At 37.9% G+C, this 23,539-nt stretch overlaps 1 protein-coding gene across 7 annotated transcripts in view; it reads left to right on the top strand.

The window, feature by feature from the left end:
• The window catches only part of dmxl2 (Dmx-like 2), a 117,620-nt gene that overhangs the window by 81,311 nt on the left and 12,770 nt on the right, over positions 1–23,539 (top strand). For 2 of the 7 annotated variants that reach the window (XM_022687011.2, XM_022687007.2), the window contains 11 exons: positions 913–978; positions 6,943–6,978; positions 9,789–9,982; positions 10,724–10,857; positions 11,996–12,081; positions 13,468–13,669; positions 15,401–15,518; positions 18,147–18,212; positions 20,336–20,422; positions 22,167–22,288; positions 22,515–22,650. In XM_022687011.2, the coding sequence (XP_022542732.2) occupies positions 913–978; positions 6,943–6,978; positions 9,789–9,982; positions 10,724–10,857; positions 11,996–12,081; positions 13,468–13,669; positions 15,401–15,518; positions 18,147–18,212; positions 20,336–20,422; positions 22,167–22,288; positions 22,515–22,650 (1,247 nt within the window). The remainder of the gene's footprint in view (positions 1–912; positions 979–6,942; positions 6,979–9,788; positions 9,983–10,723; positions 10,858–11,995; positions 12,082–13,467; positions 13,670–15,400; positions 15,519–18,146; positions 18,213–20,335; positions 20,423–22,166; positions 22,289–22,514; positions 22,651–23,539) is intronic. The other 5 variants (XM_022687008.2, XM_022687012.2, XM_022687010.2 and 2 more) reach the window with 3 other exon arrangements.

Here is a 23,539-nt window from a genome sequence, read left to right as displayed (position 1 = left end):
TCTTCCGTATTTGCTGATTTTATAAGCACAGTTATGCTGTTAGCCAGCAGGGAAACAGTTTTCTTACGTACCGCTGCCACTTTTGAAGCTCCACAGTTGACAGATAGAGATTCACCTCTCCACAATTATTTTCTTTAGGGGCTTTCCCCACTAGCACCATATTGGTCCTCTTCCTTTTGCAGTGTTGCCGATTGCTGATTGGCTCTGTATTGCCGAAAGCTGATTGGCTCTGTTTTAATACAGCCATGTGTTTTGCCAATATTCATCTTATTTTCAATGATGAGTAGTGGACTGTCTTTGTCTGTTTTATTTTAGAACTTGCAGTGTGGCAGCAGATCAACAAATATAGATAGATTGCAACCATAGAGATAATGCGCAAATAAAATAAGTTCAAAAGGCTCAAGTAGAGGAAGTGACAGTAATTTTGCTTAAATAGCAGATTTTTGTACACAAAACATAAAGATCAGAGGGTTGAAACATATTGTGGAGGGGTAATAAAAAAAATTGTAAGGGCAGACATGTGGATGTTTGCAGGAATTGTTTAAAAATGTAGCTTCTTTGATCACAGATGCAGCTTCTCTTCTTTGGAAATTAAAGGATATACGTTAGCTCTGTGTTTTCCTCACAGCAATCCAATCTTTTAGTGTTGTGTTGGAAAGCTAATTGGTATATAGCCTGTTGGAATGTTGGGTTAGCATAGCTCGCTACTCTAGCCTGCATTCACTTTAAATATGAAATAGACTCTTGACTGTGTGCATGGCACAATAATGTTTAAATGCGTCACAGACCTTGGGTGCATAGAGCCTATTTTTACCATTCATGTTTATACTTTTTCATGTGCGCATTCATTTGTGTTTGCAATTGTATGTCTTATCTGTTTGTGTGTGTGTGTGTGTGTATATATATGTGCAGCTGGTAGCACTTGTATGGATTCAGAGAAGCCAACAGAGCAGCAGATCGAGAATAAATCAGATACAGGTACAACCTTACCCTCATCACCCTGCCTCCTGTCTCCCTCTCTCTCTCTATCAGCACTAGAAGATATGGAAAGATAAGACTGCTTATTATGGGCAGCTGTGCTGGATCACTGTAGATTTTGCTTTGTCATCTTCTAGACGAGTGTCATCTTCTAGACGAGTTTCTCATCATAATGGGCTAAATAAGCACATGGCTGTCGGGTACGAGATGCCATCCAGAGTGACAAATTCCAGCACCAGCTTCAACTAAGTTGCTGGATGATGAATCAGTTTAATAAGCATTTATTTTCTACAGGTAAAATACATCCTTATAGTCTTATATCGTTAATGCCTTACATATTTCATCCCAGCCATTTTAAACCACTCTTTCAGTCTTTTTGTGTTTTCTTGCCACATTTTTACTTCAGTCTTGTGTTAATTAGGCTGGAGTCCATACACTCCTGCAGATTCTGTTCATCAGATGTTTGATAGAGATAATGTGGCTGGTATTTAATAGCTTTTTCTTGCATAACACAGCTTTGAGTTTTTTTTCCGAAAAAAAAAGTAGAGATGAGCAGATACAAAAATGCCAAAAGGCACAAACAAATACACTTCTTGCTTTTCATATGCAAATACATTCAAACCCCTGAAGGTTGTGAAGAGATGGGACTTCAGAAACAAAACCAAAAACACTCAGTCTCGTGCTGTAGATTGTTTACAGCTATAAAAAATAGCTGATTAGTTTAATCAGGAGTGCTAGAGCAAGGCCATTTGACATCAAATCAATGTTAAATTTGATTGAAATTTTTAAGTCTTGCTAGAATTATTGACCATTTTTTTGCTGCTCAAATTGCCCATTGGCTCTGTGTAACTTTCCCTCATATCTATCACTGGGGTGACAAAACTGTTTGTAACTGTATGTTACTTCAAAGAAAAGGCAGGAATGAACTGCTTACCATAAAGCCTCCATATTCAAGACCAACAGACTTTGATGCGGTCTGTTACAGTGTAGATTTCTCAATGGTGGCAGATTTCTCACTGTTGTCTTAGATTGCTGGCAATTTTTCTAAATGCCCAATGCTGCACCCCCTCTCAAAGTTTGTCAACTTTGCTAAATGTCTTTGAGTGTGTTAAATGTCTAGCAACAATCTCTCACCAAGAGGTATACTACCCAAAAGTAGCCACTGGAAGCCTTTTTAAAGGCCAGTAGTGCCTGTAATCATTTACATTAGGGCTGTCAACATTAGAGTTAAGACACGTGATTAACGTGACACCAGTTATGTTATTTGTTAGTGCAAATTAATTACGCCACCAAGTATGCTGCTAACGCAGCACCAATGCACATTTAGAGTGTTAAATACAGAAATAAAATAAATAATGGAAATGGAGCTTGGTCTAGTGGTCTCCTTGGTAGCATTACAGCACAACACACTCTTGTACACTCTTAGAGCAAGGAGCTCTTAAAGGGACAGTCTATACATTACTGAATACTGGCCATTACATATTTCCCCCTGGCCATTTAAATGCTCATCCACCTCTTCTAACTAAACATTTCCTAAGATTTGTACACTTAGCTAATTAAGTTCTAATTCAGAAATCCAAGCTGAGATGTTTACAAAAAGTACAAAAAAAAAAAAAAAAAAAAAATATATATATATATATATATATATATATATATATATATATTCTATCCAATGTATCATGCATTCTTTATTCCAATGCCCTATGCTGGCATTATCTTCCCTCTAACATACATACATAAAAGGTGTATACAAAAAAATTGACACTACTAATTTACATACCTGCCTGAGACAGAGATAGAGATTCACCTCTCCACAATTATTTTCTTTAGGGGCTTTCCCCACTTGCACCATATTGCTCCTCTTCCTTTTGCAGTGTTGCCGATTGCTGATTGGCTCTGTTTTAATACAGCCATGTGTATATCCATCTTAGTGCTGGACGATATGGCCAAAATTTATATCACGATATATTCCTTAAATTTCGGTCGATACGATATAATTTCGATATCGATATAAATACTTTGAAGGCCTCAGAAAACTGCTAAGAAGCCCTGCAATCCCTGCAGCACTGCGAATTTAAATTATTATATAACTGTGTATTTGCACTTTTTGTATGGTTGGCATCAGATACCCTCATTATATGCACATCTATCTATCTATCTATCTATCTATCTATCTATCTATCTAATGGAAATCTGTACCTACTACTGTCTGAAAATTTAATTTAAGCCTTTGAAACCTCCTTTCACAAAAACTTTAATACTTTAGAAATAAAAGTAGTCAAAATAAATCAATGCTCAATATTATTTGCATATAGCAAAATAATAACATGACATCCCTGTCAAACATAAGCCTATATAACTATTACCAATAAAAATAACTTTAAATTACAACAGAGGCAGAGCTTCTTATTCTTTGTGAACAAATTTAACAGATTAAAACAAGTGTTTCAACTAGGATATAGAATACAATAAGCCTTTATATACGTAAAAGCAACAAGATTTTCCCGTCAAATAAACAAACCTACAGGCTTTATCAACTATGAATAACTTAGTTACAACATAAGCTATAAAAGTGCTTCAGTCAGTATAAGAAAAATATTGTATGTAGTGGAGTTGCTTGAAGTGGTGGAACAGTTTAGATGTATTAACATTACCGCTGCTGGTCGGCTGCACTCTCCGGCACAATTTGCAGCAAAGCGGCAAGGGAGCGGACCCGCGGCCGGCCTCGAGGACCCTCGGCCGAGCGAGCGGACCTGCGGCCGGCCTCGAGGACCCGCGGCCGAGCGAGCGGGCCCGCGGCCGGCTTCGAGGACCCTCGGCCGAGCGAGCGGACCCGCGGCCGGCCTCGAGGATCCGGGGCCGACCGAACCGAGTCTACCTTATCCTTGGATCCGCTCGTCCCGGCTCCGTTTGTCTCCAGCGCGAGACATTTTTGCTGCGTAGCGAAGCGGACCCGAGCCTAGCCATTTTAACCTAGCCTTGCCTAGCCTAGCCTATTTGGCTACGTGCCTGTGTGGTTACGTCATCACGCACTGACGTAGCCCAGCTACGGGGGCTGAATGTGTTGAGCTCTGCGGCGAGCTGACGCCAGTAAAAAACGCCTGTCCATGATTCTAATACATATCGATATACCACAAAACTGATATCACCGTTATTGAAACATTTCTTATCGCGATAAATACCGATATCGAATTATTGTCCAGGCCTAATCCATCTTATTTTCCATGATGAGTAATGAACTGTCTTTGTCTATTTTATATTAGAAATTCCAGTGTGGTAGCAGATCCACAAATATAGATTATACCCACAGAGATAATACGCATATAAAATACAATCAAAAGGCTCAGGTAGAGGAAGTGACAGTAATTTAGCTTAAATAGCAATATTATGTACACAAAACATAAAGATCAGAGGGTTGAAAAATAAGCTGTTAATCACAGAATTTAATTGTGATTATTGAGATTTTTTTTATCAATTGACACTACTAATTTACATATCTGCCCGAGACATTACTGCAGCAATCTGGGGTGCATCGTCTAAAACACTGTATTTTTGTCCAAAGTAATATATGTATCTCAATGACCACCATATTTGTTCTGAGACCTCCTTGTGACTGCAGTGTGTCTCATGCTGCGTGCTGCAGAAGGTTGTATATACCAGATATGCATGATTAGTCCTGATCCTCACTTTGTTCATTCTCTAATAGACTTCCTATAAGAGTTTTCTAGATCTGAATAGAAAAACAGTATAATAGAATAGACTAGAAACACTGTAGCTTTCTATAAACAAGGAGAAAAATACAAACAAAATGACGGCTGCTGCTCCAGTGTGGAGATGCTTGCTATAATTGTTATTTTTTTGTTTAGAATAGATTTAAAAAATAAATGTAGTTGTTTATTCCTTAATATCCCGCTTTGAAAACTTAAGCAGACACATGATAATGTGATGACAATGATCTAAATTTCAAGCCTGCAATGAAAGTTCAGTGTTTTTCATGTCCCTGCAGATCTGGGGTTGGCCACCCCTAGTGCGTACCATATGTTGGCACTGCTTAAGGCAGGAGAAGTGACGCAGGATTTCTATGTTCTTCTTGTTCACTGTGGATGATTAAAAAAATGTGTGACAATGAGTTGCACACATTTTTAACGGGACCTATATATAGGTAATATAGATGCCATTTATGTAACTTTAATGCACAACCCTTTAATAAAAAACCCAATGAAATATAGTATAATAATATATAGTATAATATTGTACATAAATAGGAGAATCATTAGAGATATCTGAATGCAGTTATAGTGGATCGATTATATTTATTTTTAAACATAATTTCTTTTTACCCTGCTTTTTATAGCTGTCTACCACCATTTCCCTATTTCAGCTCTTGACTTTTCTCTACAGGCTCTCGTGGCCGTCTCGTCTATTTGTGTACAGTATCACGGAGTGCTTTGATATTGCATGGCCTTTTGAAATCAGTGTTTTTATTAGCCTCATAATCATACTCTGCACTCCTCAGTCATAATAATGATAATAGTGCCAGATACAATAGATATGACCCCTCTGGCTGCAGCTTCCCTTTCAAGCCCTGTATTCACTCATGCACGAAAAGCAGACTACAGATACTGGAAGATTGTGCACAATAATAAATATCCAGGTACAGTTTTATTAAGAAAGTTTGTGCACCCTGATCATTTTTATGATTTTCCTTTATAAATCATTGATTGATCAGATCAGCAATTTCAGTTAAATATATCATACAGCAGAAGAACACGGTGATATTTGAGAGGTGAAATGAAGTTTATAGAATTTAGAGAAAGTGTGCAATAATTCTTTAAACTTAATAAGGCAACTGCATTCATTTGGGCCCCAACATCAATATTTAGTAGATCCTCCTTTTGCAGAAACAACAGCCTCTAAACTCTTCCTACAGCTTCCAATGAGAGTCTGGTTGAAGGTATTTTGGATCATTCTTCTTTATAAATCATCTCCAGTTCAGTCAGGTTTGATTCAGAGTTTAGTGTTTAAGGTCGTTGTCTTGTTGAAGTATCCAGCCCCGGCACAGCTTTAACTTCAACTTTCTCACTAATTCTTCAACATTGTTCTGAAGAATCTGCTGATATTGACTGGAATCCATGAGACTCTCAACTTTAACAAGATTCCAGTACCTGCACTGATCACACAGCCCCACAGCATGATGAACCACCACCAGATTTTACTGTGGGGAGCAGTACAGTGTTTGTGTTGGAATGCTGCGTACTTTTTCCTCTATGCATAAATAACCGCCCTTCAAATAACTCAATTTTAGATCAGTCCACAGAACCTTATTCTAAAATGAAGCTGACTTGTCTAAATGTGCTTTAGCTTTAGTATACCTCAAGCGACTCTGTTTGTGGCGTGTGGACAGAAAAGACTTCTTCTGCATTAATTTCTCTCTCATACAGCCTCTCCTTGTGTAAAGTGAGCTGAATAGTGAATAGTGAACGATGCACAGTGACTCCATCTGCAGTAGGATGATGATGTAGGTGTTTGGATCTGGTCTGGAGGTCTGTGGGTTGACTATGACTGTTCTCTCCATCCTTCTCCTCTGATTATCTGATATTTTTCTTGTAATTTTGTTTTAAGAATTATTGCACACTTTCTGTTAATCCAATAAACCTTTTCACACATTTCACTTCTTAAATATCACTGTGTTCATCTGCTATATACTATATTTAACTGACATTGCTGATCTGATCAACCAATGATTAAAAAGGGAAATGATCAGGGGTGCCCAAACTTCATATCACTGTAACTTATGGCTAAATTATCTTTAATACTTTTACTTAAAATAACAATAACTTTGACAAAGTAAATGTTCAAAATTTGATTTCATATTGACACTATGAGGGACTGTGAATGTTTGTGCTGTTTTGGTAATTGTTTACCATGTTATTTGTTTTTTATGTTGTGTATTTGTGCATTCAGCTGTTCCTGATCACATCATTCAGAATAATGGTGAAGGTTTGTGCTGTGTGTTTGTGTGTGTGTTTTTTTGTGTGGTAGTTTGCAGGAATTCTGCCATTTAATAAAGTGGTAAAATAGAAAGTTTTATTAAACACTCAAAATGATATGAAAACCCCTGTTTACACCTGCTCACTTGTTTGAAACCCCACTCATGCAGTTTTGCCATCAAGCTGCTGGCGCTCAGAAGGAGCACAATTAGCCCTGCTCCCTCCGGGTGGGTAAATGGCGCTCTCTCCCCACATCACTCCTAGGGTGATGTCTGCAGCACAGGGTGTCTGTGAGCTGATGTATCAGAACTGTGCCGCTGCGCTTTACTCGGAGTGTTAGCGCTGTGATGCTGCACGGCAATGCTGCATCAGCAGCAGCTCGAAAAGAAGCGGTGGCTGACTTCATATCAGAGGAAGCATGTGTTAGTCTTCACCCTCCTGGTGTGTTGGGGCATTACTAGTGATAGGGGGAGTCATAATGAGTGGGTTGGGTATTTGGCCGTGTAAATTGGGGAGAAAATGGGAAAAATTTTAAAATAAATTTATAAAAAAAAAAAAAAAAAAAAAAAGGAGGAGCATGAAAAGACCAGGTGTAAATGGGTTCCAAGTTACCAATTTAAACAATTAAAGGGTCAATATCCTAAAAAAATAAATTTTAAATTGCACAGAAACTATGCCACAGAACAGTGCTATTAAGATCAATAGCATTAGTGATTACACAAAAACAAATCTGTTTCATATAAAGTATAGAAAGTATAAAAATAAATGCAAGAGAACAGTTGGATATGGGCCCTTTGTAAATGTGTGTGCTCTCGTGTGTTTAGATGAGAGTGAGGGAAAGAGTATTAATGTAATAAAGCTATAATTTCCTCATCCTCTCTTTCTCCTCCCTCGTCTCTCTCTGTCTCTGTTCAGAGTGAGTGCAGAGGATGAGGAAATGATCTCTCTCTCTCTCTCTCTTTTATCCTCATTTCCATTGAAGCTTGTGGTTTGACTCTCCCTCAGATAGAAACCCTATCATCATTTCAAATAATGGATACACCCAGTCACTCTATCTTTCTTTCTGGCTCTCGGTTTTCTATCTTCTGTCTTGTCTTTTAGCTTCCAGTTTTACCCTCTTCTCTTTCAGGATTCAGATGCTCTCAAACTGATGATTAGCTTTGAATAAATAAAGCTCTGTAGCCTCTTTCTCTGTTGCAGCTTTTTTGAAGGCTTTCAAAATGTACACTTGATTTTTTTAAAGACTAGAGAGGTGGCCCATGGTACAGAGACTCCAGCCCAGATCAATTTTAAGGGGGGAATAAAGGAACAGCTGTCATCATCAGGTTTTTTTTTTTTTTGCATCAATATGAAGGCCATATCAGTTGTGCATGTAGTTTGTGCACCTGAGGGGGAGCTAAAGAAGTTAAATTGAACACAAGAGCCATTTTTCCACTGCAGGGCCAAGTGATTATTGAGGATGTGCTCTCTGTTCTGTGTCAGTGTGGACCAGTGTTTGCGGCATTGCCAGGACGTCAACAGGGCAAAGCTAATATGAATGTGTTTTTATGCTGCTAAAAGCCTCGTCCCTCATTACTAAGGCCGTAGTCCAACAATGCTAATGGGGGAAATTTGCTAAAATGTCAAAAATCTAAGCCCATAGTGACTTAGAACAACATTTGTGGAATTACAGTTAATCACAAAAATATTTATATTTTTTCTGTTTATTATTAGTTAAACTACAAAACTAAAGGTTATTCTACATTACATTTACTGTTAGAAAAAATCATGCGTGCAATGTATGAATATGACAAATACACATATGACAAAAACTGATAAGATATCACCTATATTTAAAATGATATAACAACACATTATTATTATTATTATTATTATTATTATTATTATTATTATTATGTATTGGCATTCTGTTGTATACTTTAAAACTGTAGCGTTTTAAATTTTTTCTGCTGAGAGCACTTCTCATGATGGTGTCCTTTTATTAAAAGAATGTATCATGTTTGATGGAGATTGTTGGCAGCAGTAATATAAACATTAGACAACCCAAACCCCCCCTATAGTCTGTTAACAGAACAAGACATTATCCTAAAGTCGTTTTTATTGCAGTATGTTATTATTGTTGCGATTTGTTGTTCTCATCACTGATTTCGCGTTTAAAGCTGGTGTTGTGCTGAATTCAGCACCCCTGCCATGAAAAGCACCCCCTCTCAGGAACGCACACCCACATTTTCTTGACTTTAACTTTACTTAGAAATGAAAGTACCTAAGATACTGTTATAAGCTATGCTGACTCTTAAGAAATAAGGAGAAAGAAACAACACCTGCAGCCTCTACCATGAGGAGGTGCTTTTTCTGGTGGGGTGCTGAATTCGGCACTACAGTAGGGCCTAAATCTGCACCCCCGCCATGAAAAGCACCCCCTCTCGGCAGAGTGTATGTACCATCTTCTTGATAAAAGCGGAAATAATAGATTTAGCAACACCACCCACAGTCCGGACCAAATTACCTGGGTTTGTTCCAGCCAAAACAGGTAGTCTCAGTCCAGATTTACTCCGGTCCGGTTTGTCTGCAGTGTAAAAGCACTTTGCACGCTGATTTCTGGCAGAATTCAGCACAGCACTTGGAAAAGCAACCCACATCTATGATGATAACAGGATGCAAAGGATTTCATTCCATGATCTGCAGTCTGAAGCCAAGATTAACCAGACCAAACGTACATAACGTAATGTGAAACACATGAATCTTGACGCGGACTCTGGTTTGGATTTTCAGGTGTGAAAACATTCTAAGTGTCTCTCTTTCTCTTTCATTTTTCTGTAGCTGTTCCTCCTCCGACTCCTCCTGCTGAAGATGTGGATCGGCAGCGCCGCCGGTTTAACATGCGCATGCTGGTGCCTGGACGACCCGTTAAAGAGACTCCAGCAACACCCCCACCAATACCCACTGAGCGCCCCACCTACAAGGAGAAGTTCATCCCCCCTGAGCTCAGCATGTGGGATTACTTCGTGGCCAAAGTAAGACCCTCCACCACACCACTGCTGGATAAATGATGGTCATTTTTTATTTCCTGTATAAAATTACATTCACTTTTGTGAGCATCATTGTGATCAATGGTAGCAATAAAATGTGTGCAGAACTTTTCTTCAGGTTAACCCTGCCTGAACTCGCACTTGCAGTGTTGACCAATAGCATTAGTGCTTGGGTTACAGGGGTATCTGAAGGTGTGGAGTTTTGAGTTTCTGAATCTGTTTCTCTGATTTTGCTATTTATAGGTATATGTGCCTATAAATGAACATTGTTGAACATTGTTGTTTTATTCTATAAACTACAGACAACATTTCTCCCAAATTCTAAATAAAAATATTGTCATTTAGAGCATTTATTTGCAGAAAATGAGAAATGGCTGAAATAACAAAAAAGATGCAGAGCTTTCAGACCTCAAATAATGCAAAGAAAACAAGTTCATATTCATAAAGTTTTAAGAGTTCAGAAATCAATATTTGGTGGAATAACCCCGTTTTTTTAATCACAGTTGTCATGCATCGTGGCATGTTCTCCTTCACCAGTCTTACACACTGCTTTTGGATAACTTTATGCTGCTTTACTCCTGGTGCAAAAATTCAAGCAGTTCAGTTTGGTGGTTTGATGGCTTGTGATCATCCATCTTCCTCTTGATTATATTCCAGAGATTTTTAATTTGGTAAAATCAAAGAAACTCATCATTTTTGGTTTGTGTGTGTGCTTGTGTGCCGCAGCCCTTCCTGCCTCCCTCCGACAGTGGAGCGCTCTATGACTCAGATGAGAGTGGAGCCAGTGATGATGAGGATGATGATGATGCCTTCCTCTCTGACACTCAGATGACTGAGCACAGCGACCCAAACTCATACAGGTAACCATGACAACAGGCATTATTTGTCAAAATAAACATAATTTTCAGCAAATTAATGATATTCCAAAATGTAGAGAGCTTCAGATGCAAGCACAAACACGTATTTAAAAAATAGATCAAATATATGTACTAGTGCATCTCAAAAATTGTTTGTAAGATGCAAAGTTCAATTCACTTGAAAATGTGAAACTCATATATGTAGATGTATTACACACAGAGTGATCTATTTTAAGCGTTTATTTCTTTTACTGTTGATGATTATGGCTTACAGCCAATGAAAACCCAAAAATCAGTGTCTCAGAAAAAATGAATATTCTATAAGAGCAATTGGTACTTTTGGCAGTGTGGGCAGTGTGCCAAGTCCTGCTGGAAAATAAAATCCTCATCTTCGTAAAATTTATCAGCAAAGTTGTCTTTAAACCATCATTGATTGGTGGAAACTTAGACTGTGTATAGCTGGACAGAGCATCGTCTCTCAAAAGTGAAGCCATCACAGGTCGGGCGCCCCCTGCTGGGTGTGGTTATTGTAAAAGGGCTGGTTATGGGCGGGACCAATTACAGACCTACAGCTCCCCTCTGCAGCCTGTGACCTCGAGGCAGCCCTCAGGGGCGGGGTTATTTAAATGAGTAGGCTGTCTCTCTACAGTCTTTCTCCCTCCTCTGGTCTCTGCTGCGCAGACTCTGGTATCAGGATCATCAACATGGTGGAAGATTTGGGCTTCATTTTCACTGAATGAATGGGAACGGCGACACGACGTCCATCTTTTTTACAGGTGGAAACTTCACACCAGACCTTAAGCAGTTTGGACTGTGTGTCTCTCCACTCTTCCTCCAGGCTCTGATCCCTTGATTTATAAATGAAATGTAAAATTTACTGATGATCAGTGATGGTTTGGAGAGACATGTCATCTGCTGGTGTTGATCCACTGTGTTTTATTATCAAGTCTAAAGTCAGTGCAGTTTTGTTTTCCCTCTGCTCTGATGTGATGTCATTTTCCAGCAGGACTTGGCACACTGCCCACACTGCCAAAAATACCAATTGGTCAAATTAACATACATGCATTAGCCACGTGAATGTGAATATGCAATACATGTCCGTATAGGAAGTCACTGAGTCTCTTCTTCTCTCTGTCTCTAGCTGGGCTCTCATCCGTCTGGTCATGGTAAAACTTGGTCTGCACAATGTCAAGACCTTCCTTCCTCTTGCAGGACTGGACTTTACAGGTACAGCTGCTTAATTTACATATACATTAGCTAATAACTGCATGCAAGAATCCCCTTTTTGACACTTTGGACTGTTTAACATAATGTAAAGAACAACTGTTCTTTACATTAACACACAGTATGCACCAGAGGGAAAACCTGGAAAAGTCATGGAATTTGAAAATAGCAATTTCCAGACCTGGATACGTTTTGGAAAAGTCATGGAAATTTGGTCTACACATCTTTGCGTTTCCTTTTATCGATGGAGAAAATCAATTTTGAGCTAACAAATACATCTGCTCAGAGTTACTTTAGTAATTTAGTCCTACTATAATCAGTTTCAATTTTAGTTTTAGTTTTGTTAGCACAGCAATTATTGTAGACAATATATTGTCTACAATAATTGCTGTGTTAACAAAGCACAAGCTAGCGTTATTGAGTATACTAATCACTGAGGAAAAACAACAATCAGAACGCCTTTACTCCATGCGTTCACTACATAATGCTAGATAGACTGCATACACACGCACTCATGTTTGCCCAAGTTTGCCTGTTTTGAGCATGTTTGTAACGGTTTCCTCTTTCCAGGTTGTTGAATGTGGAATATGGAGCTACACTAGCATTTATTTCTTCTATTAAAGCTCAGTACTCAAACTCAGTAACTCAGAACATTAAAATACTCTAATTTAAAAAAGCTATCTCATATATATATATATATATATATATATATATATATATATATATATATATGATAGATAGATAGATAGATACATCCATAGATACTTATTATAATAAAGTAAAAACAATATAGTCATCCAGGCATAACACACGGCACAGTATTTTTGTCGCCATCCCAAAAATACAGGGTTTTAAAATTTTAAAAATTTGTCACATTTTATAATATTGTGGTGATTTATACAATATTCTGACAACTTTTGTAGTAATAAAATGTAACCAATCTTATGCTGATTCTTTTATTTAAAGTTTAATATCTATTATTAAAAGCTTAAGAACATCTGCTAGGCCACATAGATTACACATACATGCACTGTCTGAAATTTGGACTGGCGATTTTAATGTTTTTTTTTTTTTTTAGGCAAATAAAAATAATGCCATTAATATATTGTTTCCAGTATTATATTTAGTAAGCTGTTATTAGGAATTTTTCTTTAATAAGTGCAATCGAATGCAACAAAATACTTTTTTCACAGATACATTTTTTTAGAAATACAAATGTTTATTGTGGTTGTCATTTAAATTACAGAAATTGTCAAGATAAATTTTGTCAATATTGCATACCCCTAGTATGCACACACAGTCACACATTTATCTTCTAACCTGTAGTATGTATGTATGTATAATTGCTGTGGTTGTGTCTGTGGCTCTCTCTCTCTCTCTCTCTCTCAGACCTGCCGGTGACGTCTCCTCTCTGTAACGCTGTGCTGAAGTGTCTGGAGAACTGGGAGCAGCAGCTGCTGGACAAAATGAACAAGTTTGATGGTCCTCCACCAAACTACATCAACACTTACCCTACAGATGTCAGTGCAGGGGGAGGCCCTGCTATACTGCGCCACAAAGCCATGCTGGAGCCTGACAACACTCCGTTTAGGTTAGTCCCCACAGCCCACAGAAACAAACACTCATTTTTTTGTATTATATAGTGCTGGGCAATATAGGAAAAATCATATATCACAATATGGAATTTTTTATATCACGATAACGTTATATATCACGATATACCAGATTTATATAAATAAATTAACAAACACGAAAATTAGGGTATTCAATCTGTAATTTCAGTTCGATTTTGTTTTTTCTTTTAATTATCATTTCTATTAGTTTCAGTTAAGGAGAACTTTCACTTTCAGTTTTCGTTATTTCGTTCGTTTTTGTTAACAATAATACTTGGTTACTTATTGTGATTATGGTGATTATCACACCATAGCTTTATATAAAATAAAAATAGTATTAAAAAACAGATGACTACTTTACAGACTATTTTCTGGAGCCGAGGAAAGTGATGGGAAATCTCTGGTTGGGTCTGGGCAGAGAAATTAAAATCAAAGTATCCTGCTGTTTAAAAAAATAGTAAATGAATAACAATAATAATATAGTTCTGCATACTAGAGTTTAGATTGTCTGCCTGAACCTGAGCTCATCCGCACGTTTAAAGCTCCGCATGTGGATTAATGGGTGCGCGGCTCGCGGGGATTTGGCGCTTCTTCTACTGCTTACGGGCTGCATGACCTGCAGTCTCTCAGTTTGCCAGTCAGACTACAGTGTCAGCATATAAATCATGTGTGTTTTCCTACAGGACAAACTATTCAAAACCATGCGGATGAGCTCTCCACACCTGATTAAAAAATCACACAGTGCCTGTCTTGCTCAAAATAGTTAGATAAAGATATTGAATGAATAAATTCATTCATTGAAAAGACCAGTGAGAGTTCTGTAGACTAAATAACATAAAAGGCAGCAACAAGCTTAGTAGCTAATTAATTAATAACAACATTTAATAAAAACAGAAAAATAGATATAAAATATGAAAATAACCAACTAAACTAAGCTCAAAATGCTAAAAGAAATATAATCTAACCAATTCTAAAAGATCAAAACGAAATAGTAAACACTCAAAGCAGCAGCTTAAAGACAGAATATAAAGCTTAACCAGCAGCGCTATGAGACGCAACACCTATAGAACAGATGGAGCAGCGGCAGCGTGACTGTTCTAGTGAAATAATTAAAATGTAAAAATACACAACAGAGCCGTGTACCACATAAAATCAGTCCAAGATCCTCACCAAAAATAGAAAACCATGATAGAAACCCAACCCTAACGCCAATACATTTTATCATAGCCTACTTTATATATTTGCACGAATAATTTAGGAAATTACTGTAGAAACGACATTTATCACCATATTTATAATCATATCGCACAGCACTAGTATTATATATGTATATATTATGTTTTTACAATAAATACCTTAAGGTATTTAGGTACAGGGAATGGGAATTGCCTTAACCAACACAAAATGGGAAAAGTTCTGTTTTGGTTAGTGTGGAAACGAAGATTAAATAGCAGAGTTATGTGTTTTCTGGTCAGAAAGTAATAAAGTAGGATGTTGTACAGGATGTTCAGTTTATGTCACTGAGGATCTTCCTGAGTTAAAGTGAAGGTCAGAGTTCAGTAAGGAACTTTACTCATCTTTTAAATGGTCTTTAAATGGTTTAAATGGTCACATGCGTCACCAGGGGCTCTTTTGGGTTATTTTGCCAAAAATACCAATTGGTCAAATTAACATACATGCAAATATTTTGTGTGTTTCTGTGTTTGTAGGGCGAAGCACCACCTCTCGTTTCCTGTCCGTCGTCTGTGGCACTTCCTGGTGAAACAGGAGATACTGCAAGAGACTCTGATGCGCTACATCTTCACCAAGAAGAGGAAGCAGAGCGAGGTAATGACCGGCACTGGGGTCAGAGGTTAAAGTGTGCAGACTGCAAAGCCTCCAAAAAGATGTTATAACTGTAATAAGATATTTTAAATGTAACGTTTAATAGTTTTTGTATTCTAAGTAATTTATAACAGGGTTTTGTGAACATAAGACAAACTATTAAGATTTACTAAATATAACTTTGTGAAAAATAGTACATTACATATTTAAGTTGGCTTTCCACATGCTACATTATGTATTTTTTTTAATGTAATAGGACAGGGTATTCTAAATGTCTAGAAAACATACTGTTATCTTAAAAAATAATTATAAATAATTATATTTCAAATAATTTGATTATTTGAAAGCACTTTAAATCACTGTTCGTCCAAACAGGCTAGAGTAGGTTTTAACAGAGCACATTTTGCCCCAGTAGATAAAATTATTTTTACACCAATATCCAGGCTCGAAGTGTCTCCATACCTCATTGGTATAATCTGGAGAGCCTTGATATTTAAGAACTTTAAAAATGCACAAAAAGCTTGTTTAAAAACCACTGTTTACAACCCATAGCGTAACCTACATCTCCGGGTGCCGCCATTTTGCTTGTGACTCTACTGATCATGACTTTATTTTAAAGTGGTAGAGCCCAGAGCTGTGGGTTATGCTACGGGTTGTAAAGTATCATTTTTAATACAGTTCTGGACTTTTAAAGTTCTTAATGCCTCGTTTGTAATGAGGTGTGGAGCTACTTTGAGCTTGGAGAAACTCCAGCACTAAGGCTGGGTGCAGCAGCATTAGCATTAGTCAATCACCGCAGCTGTGCAGAAGCGAGTATATCAGATTGTATTCTATATGTATACCGTGGTAAATCAAGCTAGGTGGGACGAACCCTGGGCACCTCAGGATTCCTCAGTCTAGTGCTATTGGGCAGCATCTGCATCCCGCTAGCTTTGCGGTTAGCCGCTAACACTGATGCTGCTGCACCCAGCCTTAGTGCTGGAGAAACTTAACTGAAAACTCACCCTTAGACAGAATTTTTGAAATCAAAGCTTACTGTAAATAAATAGAAGCACTTTACTCTTTAATAAACAGTTTTCAGGAGAGAAATCTGTGTAGATTAACATTAACAGCTCGTTTGATTTGGTGACACCCTTGCTCACTTTGATGTAGGCTTCCTTACAAGTGTCACTAAATGCGCGTTATAATCTGGTGCGCTTTATGTATTAAAATAGACCTGAAAATACACGTTTATTGATAGTGTGCCTTATAGTCCAGTGTATATATATGTCTATGAGCAACAACCTCTTTACCATCAGAAAGTGTGCCTCTCTGAGGACATCCACACAACACCACCGCACTGCATTATGGTATATACAGTTGCAGGAAAAGGATTTTGAATCCTTTGGGATTACTTGGATTTCTGCATAAATTGGTCATTAAATGTGTTCTGATCTTCATCTAAGTCACAACAATAGACAAACACAGTCTGGTTAAACTAATACCACACAAAAAGTTTTAATATATTGCTGAACTGAAACAGTTTAATGAAGAGGAATGATCCAAAATTCCTCCTGACTGTTGTTCAGGTCTGATCTGCAGCTACAGGAAACGGTTGATTGAGGTTTTTTGCTGCTAAAGGAGGATCAACCAGTTATTAAATCCAAAGATTCACATACTTTTTCCTCCTCACTGTGAATGTTAACATGTTGTGTTTAGTAAAACCATATAAATGCAAATATATAATTGTTTGTGTGGTTTTAGTTTAAGCAGACGGTGTTTCTCTATTGTTGTGACTTAGATGAAGATCAGAACAAATTTAATGATCAATTTATACAGAAATCCAAGTATAATCCCAAAGGATTCACATAATGCATTTCTAATACAGTTGCTAAAAAAAAAAATTATGTTGGGCGCTGAGTGGTCCAGTTGTCTAAAGTGCTGCCACTATGAGCGGGAGGTCGCAGGTTTGAACCCCCGCTCATGCAGCTTTGCCATTAAGCTGTCAGCGCTCAGAGGAAGCAAAATTGGCCCTGCTCCCTCCGGGTGGGTAGATGGCGCTCTCTCCCCACATCACTACTAGGGTGATGTCTGCAGCACAGGGCGTCTGTGAGCGGATGTATCAGAACCGAGTCGCTGCGCTTTCCTCCGAGCACACTGTGAGGATTCTCGGCAATGCTGCATCAGCAGCAGCTCGAAAAGAAGAGGTGGTTGGCTTTACATGTATCAGAGGAAGCATGTTTTAGTCTTCACCCTCCTGGTGTGCTGGGGCATCACTAGTGATAGGGGGAGTCCTAATAAGTGGGTTGGATAATTGGCCTTGCTAAATTGTGGAGAAAATGGGAAAATGTTTTAATAAATTTTATTCTATCTACGGAATAAAACCTACTGCTGAGAGCTTGAACAGCACAAAAAAAATGTCTGACACACCATATAGTGCATTTATATTACTATTTCCATAAAATGGGGCAATTCCCAACACAACTTTTCTCTCAGTGTCACAACAAAGCCTGTTTCATTTTGAGTTCATTTCTTATTTTGTTTTCTCCTTCTCCCATTTGTGGTTTGTGCATGTGTTTGGTGTGTTGTGCTGTGCTTTTGTTTGTTCCATGTGTGTGTTCGTGTGTGTGTATTGTGTTGTGTATTGTTCAGTGTTTAGAGAACCATGTGGACTACCTCACACAAAACTGCGTAGCAGGAGCTCGCAATGGCAGAAAGGTAGAACTGAGCGAGTGTGTGTGACTCGGACTCGCCAACAGTTTTTTCCAGGCTTTGGGCATCTCTTCTTCTCTGAACCTGCTGCGGTCACACACACACACACATGCCTATACTTAACAAGCGCACACACACAAATACATACACACACACATCTTTCCACACATTCCACACCTGACTGCACTGTTGTTTCTCCAATCTACCTTTCACTAACTTGCATCTGTACTAAAACCTTCAGCAATCCGCAAGTCTAAACCCTGGACCTGAGGCACCTCCTTCACCCCATTCAACACCTGTTAACCAATGAAACGTCAAAGAAAACTAATTACTCAAGTTACATATTCATGCTCCACCCCTAAATGTATGCTTCTGTAGCTACTGATTCATCAGTAGTCTGATGAAAATAACTACATTTTAAATGTGTTAGTTAGTTGTGTAAATGAGGATTAATTTATTAAACAGAGAGTTTATGTGATTTATATAGAAGCTTTATATAGATACAGCACCCTTCATAATTATTGGCACCCTTAGTTTAAATGTGTTAAAAGCCTTCAAATCATAGACTGTGTATAGCTGGACAGAGCATCGTCTCTCAAATGTGAAGCCACCACAGGTCGGGCGCCCCCTGCTGTTCGGTTGCAGAAAGCTGTGTAACCCCACCCATCCCCATAGGTTTCAATGTTAAAACAGACAACTTTCAATCACGTTTTTGTCTAATATACTGTAATTCTACCTCCATTATTTTAAATGCATCAGCTAGTGTAACCTCTGCTTATATTGTCTAATCCCCACAGAATTAGTTTTTTAAAACGTTATTCAGCTTTATTCAAAAAGGTGTGGTTATTGTAAAAGGGCTGGTTATGGGCGGGACCAATAACAGACTGTCAGCTCTGCTCCGCTCCGCTCTGCAGCCTGTGACCTCGAGGCAGTCCTCAGGGGCGGGGTTATGTAAATGAGTAGGCTGTCTCTCCACAGTCTTTCTCCCTCCTCTGGTCTCTACTGCGCAGACTCAGGTTTCAGGATCGCCAACATGGAGGAAGATTTTGGCTTCATTTTCATTAAAAGAATGGGAACGGCGACACGGCGTCCATCTTTTTTACAGTCTCTGCTTCAAATAAATTTAATTATTATTATTAAAATAAAAAAATCCTGGCTAAGAAATATTTTGTTATAACATTACCTGTTCCACACTTATTGGCACCATAACAATTTCTTGGAAATAAATGTATTCGAACCATTTATTGCATTTCTACTGCAGTTTATAAAGTGGATCAAAGTTTCACTCCCTGTTTTCCTGTTACACAAAGGCCTAATTCTCTTACTCTCTTTTAAACATGGGAAAGACAAGAGAACACACTATTCTAGTAAGGCAGATGTATTTCAACCTTCATAAATTAGGCAGTGGCTACAAGAAAATAGCTATCCATCTGCAAATGTCCTTATCAACAGTCAGAGCAATCATCACAAAGTTTAAAACATCTGGAACAGTGACAAACAAACCTGGAAGAGGCACAAAATCAAGCTCTTCTCATGGCCATCTCAGTCCCTAGACCTCAACACAATAGAAAAGCTGTAGGGTGAGCTGAAGAGGAGAAGACCCAGGACTTATAGGAGGAGATTAAGTGCTGTCTTGTTCGCAGAAGGTGGATGTACAAAATACTAACACCAGGGGTGCCAATGATTGGGGCACACATGATTTCATTTAAAAGATTTATTTATTATTGTGTATTTTCCCACCAAATAAAAGTACTTGAATTAAAGCTTAGATCTTTTTGTTAATAAAACTGAATGTATTACAAGCCAAAGAACAGTTTTTGACCAAATGTGCCAATAATTATGGAGGTCGCTGTATAAGGCCCTTAAACGAACAAAGAACAGTTGCTAAGAAACAATGCATGTGTGGGTGGGGCATGGATAAGGCAATTAAACAGTAATTAAGCAATTAACCAGCCGCTTTGTCATGTTCTGTGGCATGCTCACGATGTGCTAATGCAAACGGTGTGTGTAAAGCCAGCTCTCTCTCTGCAGATGAAGCAGACATGTGAGATGACTGACCGTGTGTGTGCGTGTGTGTGTGCGTGTGTGTGTGTTTTTTTTTTTTTTTTTTTTTTTTTTTTTTTTTTTAGGTGGAAGCTGATCTCGGCTACCCCGGAGGCAAAGCTAAAATTATTCACAAGGAGTCTGACATCATCATGGCTTTTGCCATCAATAAGGTCAGTTGAAACTGGACACACTGCATTTGTGAAACACAGAGGATGAATAAAGCGTGTTGATGGTGGTGGTAGTATTATTAGGTGTAGCAGAAATAGTATTTTATGCTTTATTGCACATTAATTCATTCACATAATGAATTACTTACATTAATTACTTAAATAGAAAATTACAAGTAGGGCTGCACTATGAACAGGTGCATCTCAAAAAATGTGAATATCATTGAACTTTATTTTTTAAGTAATTTAGTTCAAAATGTTAAACTCGTATATTATATAGATGTATTACACACAGACTGATCTATTTTAAGTGTTTATTTCTTTTACTGTTGATGATTATGACTTACAGCCAATGAAAACCTAAAAATCAGTGTCTCAGAATCATGAAGCATGAAAGTCTAAGATTTTGTGCGAAAACAAAACTGCACTGACTTTAGACTTGATAATAAAACACAGTGGATCAACACCAGCAGATGACATGTCTCTCCAAACCATCACTGATTGGTGGAAACTTCACACTAGACCTCAAGCAGTTTGGACTGTGTGTCTCTCCACTCTTCCTCCAGACTCTGATCCCCTGATTTACAAATGAAATGTAAAATTTACTGATGATCAGTGATGGTTTGGAGAGACATGTCATCTGCTGGTGTTGATCCACTGTGATTTATTATCAAGTCTAAAGTCAGTGCAGTTTTGTTTTCCCACAAAATCTTACAGCACTTCATGCTTCCCTCTGCTCACAACTTTTATGGAGATGCAGATTTCATTTTCCAGCAGGACTTGGCACACTGCCCACACTGATACCAAAAGTACCAATTGGTCTTATATAATATTCAAATTTTCTGAGACACTGATTTTTGGGTTTTCATTGGCTGTAAGCCATAATCAACAATAAAATAAATAAACACTTAAAACTGATCACTCTGTGTGATCTGTTTTAAGTAGTATTCTAAATTTTGAGATGCACCTGTATAATTTCAGCTTTAACACAACAACAAAATGCTGCAATGTCCGTTTTATTTTTTAGTTACTAATGCTTTTTAAATCTAAACGTTTGCAGGACTGATAGCATACCTAGCTAGTATCCGCAGTCTCAGTATGTTATTTAAGTAGTAGGTAGGCAGGTTAGAGATTAGTTAAAAGCATGGATTGATTACTTAGCAGATCCACCAGTCCCAGAGTCCCAATAGCTTTGGTGCTCTGCACAAAGATGCTACTTTAATAAAGGCTTATATTAGTTTGTTCATCACATGACTTTGTGTCTATTATTTAATTATAAAAAAAAAAACAGCTTAGCGATAATATCAGATTACCAGGGTTATACATAGGCTGTTTATATATCCGCACCCAGAGAGCATCAAGTTGTGTGAAAAAAAGAAAAATGTGTTACCTACATAACACCCCACCCCTGCTCACTTCCCAGGCATTGAAAAAAGTTCTGGTTTATGATTTTGTCCACTGTCAGCGCTGATTTAGGTAATGGTCGCCTTTAATTAAGTGGGAGTTACTGCTGATATTGGATCAAGTCATTGAAGTCAATGAAGAGAATTGGATTTTAAATGGTAGCCCAAGCATTACATACAACTCTCTCTCTATCTCACACACTTTTAAGATGATCTTATTATTATAAATTATCTTATTGTAAATATCTGTTTCACAAGTGTGTTATTGGTTAATAAGCTGTCTTTTCTAGATGGTCACACACTTCCAGCTCAAACAACTCATGAATTAAGTTTTGTGTGTTTAGGCTAATCCAAGTGAGATAGTGCTGGCATCCACTCATGATGTCCAGGAGGTGGATGTGTCCACTCTGCTGGCAGCCCAGCCGTTTACCTGGATTGGAGAGGACTTTGACAAAGAGTCTCGCAGGTATGTGTTTCTGTTTTGGAGTTCTGTTAAATAATTTTGAAGCATAGTTTTCATATTACAAATTACAAAATAGGAAACATATTAAAGGTCGATACACTTCTGTAAAAATGACAAGTACTTAAAAGCTGGGTTTTTAAAGGCAAGTAGATCAGTATAGTCTTTAATGTTGCATTCATAATCTCTTCATGTATACATCAAATTAAATTTTTCAAAATTTCCTTCTCAGCTCTGATGATGACTATCGCTCATCCCACACCAACATCGCAGCAGCCAGCGCTGGCCCCTTTGCTCCACCCCCAATGCCAGTCTCCGCCTCTATGCCCTGGCTTGGCAGCGGACAAACAAGCATGGGTGCCAGTGTGGTATGTGTGTTATTTAATATTTATTATTATTATTTTCTTTTGCATTCTTTTCTAGCCACAGTTATGTACAGAATGCTGGTGAAAATTTCATTAACTCAAAATATTTAATATATATAACGGTGTGCTCATCATTACAGTAACCGTGTTATGATCTAAATATTAAACATGGACATCATATAATCCAATATACTACTTTGGGGATTCTAATGGTATCCTTCAACAGACTGTAATTCTTTAAAAAAAAACAAAATCAAATTCAAATGAGTGCTGGATGTTAATCTACACAGATTTATTTCCTGAACACTGTTTATTTGGTTGAATAAAGTGCTTCTGTTTATTTATAGTGAGCTTAGAATTCCATTATTTTAACACGGTTAGCAGCAGCGCTAGCCGTGGTTGGGAGCGCTACAGCACTAGACTAAAGAAACCTGAGGCTTCTGGTTAGCCAGGGCGGTTAATCCTTTGTAGCTTGTTTTAACACTGTAAACACGCAGACCACAGTCCAATATACTCACCTAAACGACAAAAGAGCTAGTGCTGCAGTTAGCAGCTAACGCTAATACTGCTCCAGCCTCAATGCTGAAGAACTAAATTGAAACTCCTGTATAAAGCTTTACTTTAGCAGAGTGGCTTTACTGCTCCTTAATACCTGACTGGTAAAATTCATACATAAGGAGCACCAGATTAAACATTTTGGGGAAAATGTAAGGATTTTAAGTTTACCTTATAGTCCGAAAAATATGGTAGTTTATTTAGACAGTATAGCTTGAATCCTGTGTCATTATAATGTTTTTAGTGTCAGCAGTATTATTAACCCTCTAAGGCATAGTGTTGACAACCAAATATTTTTTTATTACAGCTTTCCATACCTTACCTTCTTCTTTGTGTT

The sequence above is a fragment of the Astyanax mexicanus genome, chromosome 9 (assembly GCF_023375975.1).
Source record: "Astyanax mexicanus isolate ESR-SI-001 chromosome 9, AstMex3_surface, whole genome shotgun sequence".
NCBI classification, from domain to species: Eukaryota; Metazoa; Chordata; class Actinopteri; order Characiformes; family Acestrorhamphidae; genus Astyanax; species Astyanax mexicanus.
Note: the sequence above shows the minus strand (reverse complement) of the source record. Positions and strands in the feature narration are given on the sequence as shown.